The sequence below is a fragment of the Microtus pennsylvanicus genome, chromosome 10, assembly GCF_037038515.1.
Source record: "Microtus pennsylvanicus isolate mMicPen1 chromosome 10, mMicPen1.hap1, whole genome shotgun sequence".
In the NCBI taxonomy this organism is placed as follows: Eukaryota; Metazoa; Chordata; class Mammalia; order Rodentia; family Cricetidae; genus Microtus; species Microtus pennsylvanicus.
In genome coordinates, this window is record NC_134588.1 from 58243680 (window position 1) to 58251478 (window position 7799).

At 43.6% G+C, this 7799-nt stretch overlaps 1 protein-coding gene across 7 annotated transcripts in view; it reads right to left on the minus strand.

Annotated features, from left to right (window-relative positions):
- Positions 1 to 7315, minus strand: part of Dcaf6 (DDB1 and CUL4 associated factor 6) — a 111583-nt gene extending 104268 nt beyond the window's left edge. For 5 of the 7 annotated variants that reach the window (XM_075988477.1, XM_075988476.1, XM_075988475.1 and 2 more), the window contains exon 1: positions 6963 to 7314. In XM_075988477.1, coding sequence (XP_075844592.1) covers positions 6963 to 7059 — 97 coding nt within the window. In that variant the 5' untranslated portion in view covers positions 7060 to 7314. Of the gene's footprint in view, positions 1 to 6962 lie in introns of all 7 variants that reach the window. The other 2 variants (XM_075988474.1, XM_075988479.1) reach the window with 2 other exon arrangements.
- Positions 7316 to 7799: the final 484 nt, after the last annotated feature.

Here is a 7799-nt window from a genome sequence, read left to right on the forward strand (position 1 = left end):
ATGGAGATCTTCTGAGAATGAGAATGCCAAAGTCAGACCTCAGAAAGCAGGCAGGCTTTACATCAAGGGTCTGTAAGCAACTATACCTCCAGACAGATGTTACTGGGATATAGGTATAATCCTCATCAAGGTGAGAGATATTCCTTTACATCTTATGTCTTTAGGTTTACCACCTTTTTTTCTCCTTCTGGGTTCAGATTGTCCTCTTGGGACTGCAAAATGGGATTTTTCCCCCCTTACTAAGGATGGTCTTGGCCTTGCCTGTACAAGAGAAGCTCCTGTTATCCACACAAGTATTATCAACTCTAACTAAACCTTATGTAAATTTGTAGATCATCAACCAGGCTATTGTACAGAGGATATCACTGTGTTAATATTCATGCATCCAAGTGGGACCACTTTTTGCACCAGAAAAGATCTTATGGGCCAAAGAACATGCCACTTTTACCAGAGGAACCTGACATAGTTATGATGGCGGTTTAAATGACAATAGCCTCCATATGCTGATATATTTTAATGTTTAGTCATCAGGAAGTGGAAGTGTTTGGGCTGATTAAGAGGCGTGGCCTTGTTGAAATGGATATGACCTTGTGAAGGAAGAAGTAAGTCACTGTGGGAGGACCTTGAGGTTTAAAAATCCCATACCAGGCACAGTCTTCTCTCCTCTACTCTCTGCATCCCTCCCTTTCTCCCTCCCTCCCTCTCTCTCTGCCTACTGCCCAGGAAACAGGATGTGAAGCTCTCAGCTACAGCTACAATGCCATGCCTGTCTGCTTCCAACCAGATGATCATGGTTCCTCTTCACAGCAAGGGAATAGGAACTATGCATTATTTCCCAAAAGGTGCCATGGAAGCAGTCAGCTGCAAACGGCCCTTTCATTCCATCCTCCAGCCCGTTCATCTATCACACACTAAAGCCATTTAAACAATAAAGTACTGGCACAGAGACAGAAACTTTAATCAATGAATGTGGTAGGGAAATTGACCTGTACATATTTGGTTAATTGATTTTCAACAAAAGGGAAAATCTTTTCAAAAAGAGTGGTAGATCAATTTTACATTCATAAGCAAAGAAATGAAACTTGATCCACCTCACAGCACACATAAAAATAAGCTCTAAATTGTTCTTAGTGTAAATGTAAGAGAGAAAACAGAAAACCTAAAAGGGGGAAGAAAACAGCAAAAAATTTGTGACCTTGAATTATGTAGATTCTTAAACAGAACACAAAAGTTTCAAAAACTATTAACTGCAAATACTGTTAAGAACAACGTTCGGTAAACATTGTTAAAAGACAGATGTGTAAATAGTTCAAGACCATCCTTGGATATAAAGCTAATTCAAAGCAACTTTGGATTACATGAGGCCCTGTCTCAAGAAATAAGGGGGGTGGGGAGCAGGTAGACAACAGAAGAGTATAGGGAGAAGTAGGGCAAGAGGGGAGATAAGAAAGAGGGACAGGGGAAGGAAAGAGAACAGAAAGAAGGGGGACAGGGAGAGGTCAGGAGAGGTAAAAAGGGAGGGAGGATTTAAGAAAAAGACACTACCAGGCATGCGTGGCAATACACCTATAACCTCAGCATTTCAAAATATTTCTAGATCAGCCTGGTCTATATAAGGGAGGAGATGCTGTCTTAAAAAAATAAATAAATAAAATTTAAAAGTAATAGGGAAAAAACACAAGACAAATGGGGAAAATATGTATTTTTAAAAACCTATTTGACTTTAATACTCAGGAGGAGGCAGGTGCTGTGGGATAATGCTCTTGTACACTGTAAAAATTTGTCACCTGTATTAGTTTAATAAAACACTGATTGGTAGTGACCAGGCAGGAAGTATAGGTGGGGCAACCAGACCAGGAGAATTTGGGGAAGAAGAAAGGTAGTGACAAAGCCACAAGCCAGAGGCAGAGGAAGCAAGATGAGAATGCCTCACTGAGAAAAGGTACCAAGCCATGTGGCTAAACCTAGGTAAGAGTTATGGGTTAATTTAAGTTGTAAGAGCTAGTTATAATAAACCTGAGCAATAGACCAAACAGTTTATAATTAATATAAGCCCATGCTTTTATTTGGGACTGAAGGGTTGTAGGACCAGGCAGGACAGAAACTTCTGTCTACAAGCAGGTGGGACTCAGTGAATCTGAGGTCAGCTTGGCACACATACTAAGTTTCAGGCCAACTACAGTTGCATATAGTGAGAATGTCTCAAAAATAAAATAAAATAAAAATTTTAATCTATTTGGTTAAGGACTTGTACCAAAATAGTCAGATACACATACATGTATGTAAAAATGTATATTTAAAAGGTAATCTTCACATTTAACCAATGTACATGGATATAAAAGAAAACAAAAGGATATTTAATATTCTTAGCCATTAGAGAAATACAAACTAAAGCAACATACTTCTATACACCTCCTTCGAAAAGCCTGAAGAGATGGTTCAGCAGTTAAGAGCATTTGTTGCTTTTGCAGAAGAGCTAGATTTCATTCCCAGCACCTACATGGTGACTCACAGCTATCCTTAACTCCAGTTCTATACACTCTCTTCTTACCTCCAAATCACCAGGCACAAATGTGGTGAACATACACACACATACAGGAAAAACATTCATGGGCATAAAATAAATCTTTAAAAAAAAAAGGCTAAAGGTAGGAAGAGTAACTAAGGCAAACAAGGACAGCTGGAGCCCATACACCAAGTGGGATTGTCGTTCGGTGCAATCATGATGAACAATAAAGCTAAACACATTATACAACATAGCAATCTCACTTATTTACCCAAGAAGTGAGGGCTTGTGTCTACAAATACTAATTAAAAATAAAACCCACCTTGTTCTTTCCAAAGTGTAAGTGAAATTTCACTATTTATAGCTTCTCTGTAAACTCTCACCAGTGTTTTAAAAAGAATTTTGGGTGAAATGTTGTGTTTTAGCTTTCTTTGTATTTTCTCTATGTACCTCAAGCTGGCCTTAAACAGTCCCCTGCTGCCTCTCACTCCCATTAACAGTTTAGAAAAGCATCTTTGAAAACAAACAAAAAAAGCCCACATTATATTCGGGGTAAGGGATGTGTGCAGGTCAGAGACAACTTTGGGAGGCAGTTCTCTCCTACTGTGTCAGTTCCTGGAATTGAACTCAGAATGTCAAGGCTTGACAACAAGTACCTTTACTCCTCCAGGTATCTTACTGGGTCAATTTTGGTGTTTATCAGATGGGGTCTCATTTCATTCCAGACTACCATGGAACTTTCTATATAGGCCAGGCTGACCTGGAATTTATAGTCAATCCTACTGCAGTCTTCCAAATGTTGGGATTACAAGTGTAAACACCATACCTGACTTGTGTATGTAGTATATACTTATATGCCCATCTGTATGTATGGGTGCACCAGAGGGGATAAAGAGCTATCTCTCTCCCTTTATTCCCTTGAGACAGGCTCACTTCCTGAAGTTGCAGCTCTGTTTAGTAGGTTGATATGACTGCCAGCAAACCTGTCTTCATCCCCTACCCCAGCTTTTTAAAGGTGCTGGGACCCAAATTTGGCCCTTTGCTTATACAGCAAGCATTGAACCATCTATCTCTCCAACCTACTCCATCCTGCCCTTTTTGTTTTTTTTTTAATAGGGTGTCTATTGTAGATCAAGCTGGCCTGAAACTCCTTAATCCTCCTGCTCTAACTCCCGAAGTGCTAGAGGCATATGCCACCATAGCTAGCTAAATGTTTTTAAATTGTTTTTATTTTTCAGAAAGGGTCTCATGAATTCCAGGCTGGCCTTGAGCTCTTTATTCTCCTGCCTCCACCTCCAGAGTGCTAGGATTACAAGATGACATCTCCACACCCAGTTATGTGGTGCAAGGAATGGAACCCAGGGCTTCTGCATGCTAGGCAAACACTCTATCAGCTGAGCTACAACCCAATCCCTTCTTCAAGCACTTAAGATCAGGCAGTGAAGATAGCAATCTTCAGTTTGCCTGGTGTAGGAAGTTACTGTTCTTTGAATACCTAAGGGCCATTATCTATAAAAGTGGCTAATTTTGCAATTTTGCCTTTAGATTACTCTGTAGCAGTTTTTTCACCTTGCTTAGCTCCTGAGGAAGTTAGTGGAAACTTTGTGTTCTGTTTCTTTAGTGTCAAACCACTATAAAAGATAACAGGTTTTTTTTTGTTTGTTTTGTTTTCGAGACAGGGTTTCTCTGTAGCTTTGGAGCCTGTCCTGGAACCAGCTCTTGTAGCCCAGGCTGGCCTTGAACTCATAGAGATCTGCCTGCCTCTGCCACTATAGCTGGCTAGCATTACAGTTTTAATGTTACTTGGCAGTAATTTATTATTAGGAATACAAATAATGAAAACCTATTTGGATAAAATGCAAACTTCAGTACCCTAAATAATTACTGTGTTCAAAACTTCACATCTTTAAGAAATCAATATACTTTCTAAGTTCTTTGGACTTGGGATTTAAAAGCCCCCATCCCTTTTTGAGAGAGTTTCACTTAATATCTCTCAGCAAACCTCCTTCCTCAAGAAAAAGGGGAAGGTATTATAAGAGCACTTTAAAAGGGCTATCTACCACCCCCACATGCCCTCATGCACACACCGAGAAACTTATTAGGTGAGGGGTATTAATTAGATTGATTGTAGTTTCTATTTCAAAGACGGCCTTGAACACCTGATCCTTCCCCTCTTACCTTGGATGTGCTGGGATTAAAGGGGTTCTCCAACTAACCCAGCTAAAAATCTTTCAAAGTATTAACATAAGGTATGCATCATTGTTATACTTAAGTCACTTAAAGCTAAACATGGTGGCATAGGCCAGTAAGCCCAGAATGTAGGAGAGTGAGGCTGGAGGATCGAGAGTTAGAGGACAGACTGGGCTACAGTGTAACACTGTCTCAAAGTCCACCTCTCCTCCCCCAGTTATACACATAGACTGTCTGGATAAAGAGCTTCCTACATGTGCACTAGGCTATTGGAGAGTTTGTGACTCAGGCTTCCTAATAATCAGTGGAGTCTTAAATTTCAATCTAGCCACCCCTAACACAAATCCCATCTCCACTGGAGAACAGAATATATCTGTCAGTTTTTAACTTTTGAATACATTTTGCTCACTTGTTGTGGGAAGGGGCAACGCTCAGGAGTAGTCAGTTCTTTCTTTGCAACGTGTGAGGTCCTGGGGATCAAACTCAAGGCTTTGTGGCAAGCGCCTAATAACCTGCTGAGACATCTTGAAAGCACTGCAACTGTAGCTTCTTCAACTTTATCATACATAGCTGAACTCAATCAGAAATACTAAAAATACAAAACTAAACACTTAAAACTGCCCAACTAATTGAAATAAAAGACCAAATTATAAATTCACTCACACAAATTGTTAGCATTTGCTTTATTAAAGTAAAACTCTGTTCTTTGACAAATTAAATTTTAAAATAAATTTGCACACCTTTTTTAGGTCAAGGACTTTTAAAGGGTTTTACAAATATTAAAAACAAGCACTCTTGGTAATTACTGCAACATATGTAAATGATGTTTGCACATAGTTGTGACAGTGAACACATATTTAAAGAAAAAGGGACAAGGTCAGGTACACGCATATCACGCACATACACACTCTGTAATCCCAGCCACCAGTAGGCTGAGATAAAAGTTAAGGCTAGCCTAGGGAGCCCACTGTTTCAAAAAAGAAAAACTTCAATAGGCAAAAAAAGTTTAGAATATTAAAGTCCTTAATAAAGTACTATGTAATGTTTTACGCGATCTTTAAGTCTGAAAGGATCTCAAAATGTAGTGAAGAAAAGTATGAGGAAAACCAATGCTTATAGCACCATGCATTCGGTTTTCTCACACATACAGAGTATGCGCAGATATACACCTTTATTTATTATATATGAACTTTTAAGAAAGAAATTATCTAGAAAAAACAATCAAGAAACAAGCATTATTTTAAGGGCAGTGGCATGAAATTGAAATGGGAGCGATCTTGGGGATCTCTACTTCTTCGTATTTGAATTTTTACAGTGAAAACATATTCGTAAGAACTTAAAAATGTACACCTAAGCTACTTTTAAGTAATTTACAACCAATAGTATTGGCTGTACTGAGATTTCATTTCCTTCTATTTTTGTTGTAGTGAAAAACAGATGACAGCAACAAATCCCTTTACCTGGCAATGAAATGACAGAGTTGGGGGAGGGGGCACTCTGAAGAAACAGGACTTTTCAGTTGACTCGGGCTTAGTAACCCAGCACACTCACAAAACTTACGGTACAAAATGAACGACGTGAAATACTGCGCCCTCGGTGCTGAAGATTGTTTTTAGAAAGCTTAACTAAGAAACCGAAAATGCCAAGTGTGTTTTCCAGGGGTGGGAATAGGAACGTGAAACCCTACACCACCTAAAAGAGGTCCACAGGACTGACAGCAGAGTGGACCCGGGAAAGCGCGGGGGTGGGGAAAGCTCCAGGGTCTTGGCTAGGTTTGGACTCAGCTAGGGGGTGTTAGAGGTGTGAAGTCCCCGAGGGTGGTCAACAGTGTCTGGGGGGGGGGGGATATACAACCCCCTGCGGAAGCCGAAGAAGGTGAACAACCTGATCTCTTTGGTGGAGCGGCGACAGCTCCAGAGAAGAGCAAAAGCGCCAACTTTTGCTCTCAACGTGGCATCTCCGTAAGGTTCAGCAAGTCTTCGCCGGAGTCTCAGCGCACAAGCGACCCCAACACCTTCCCAGGCCAGTGCCCACTCCCCACGGCCCGGCTCTCCCTAGGGAAGCCCATCCTGAGCCGCGCCTGGCAGCTTGCAAAGGAGACTTAGCCGGAGGAGGTGCTGGAGCGGATCGCCGACACCCCACTTGACAACCAGCCTTCGGGGCGCCCCGGCCGAGGCACTGTCCTACCGCCAACAGCCCCGGCGGCGCCCCCTCCCCCACCTCTGGGCGGCGACCTCAGCGCCACCGCCCCGGGGCCCCCGCTCACCCAGGTAGCGGCTCCTCAGCCGGGACGGGTCTTCCAGCCCAAGGGACCTTTTCCTCACGTCCCACAACAGGTGCGGGCAGGAGCCACTCCGAGACATGGCTCTGCCGGGGCTGGGGTGGAAAGGGGAGACCACCGCGGGGGGTGGGGAAGGGAAAAGAGGGAGGGGACAGGCCGATCAACACCCAAGCGGCACCAGCACCATGCGCGCGCCGGGCCTCGCTGGCGCCGCGACTTAGATGGCGGCGGTGGCGGCGGCCACGGCCGCGCCTTCTCCCCCGGAGCCCAGCGGCACCCGGGCCACAGCTCGCCTCATACTCTCTCTCCTCAGACTACCCAGAACATCTAGAGAGCAGCAACAGTCCCCTCCCTCGACCCCCCTCCCGCGGGAGGCGGAGGCGAAGGCGGAGGCGGCCGCGAGCTCCGCCCTCTCCCGCCTAGACCACGCCCCTCCCGGCCCTTCTCGCGAGATGACGCCCACCCGCGACAGAAGCCGGCGTGCGTCACCATTGCCCTCACCCTAGGAGCGTAGCTTCAGGCCGCTCTAGCCCACTCCTTAATTGTCTATGGATAAAAGAGGAATGACGGAAGCTGCTGAAGTTGGCCTCTCGGCTCGAAGGCAGAAGCCGGGCGTGATGATTCATGCATGCAATCCCAGCACTCGGGAGGCTGAGGCTGGACGATGGCGAGATCCAGACCAGCCTGGATTATATAGTAAGACACCGTCTCAAAAAAATAAGCAAATAAAAGGAAGCCAGACAGGTATGCGGAGTCATCTTTAGCTGGGGCTACGAAAGCCCAGAAAGCTTATTTTAACTACAGCCTTCTTAATCAAAGTGA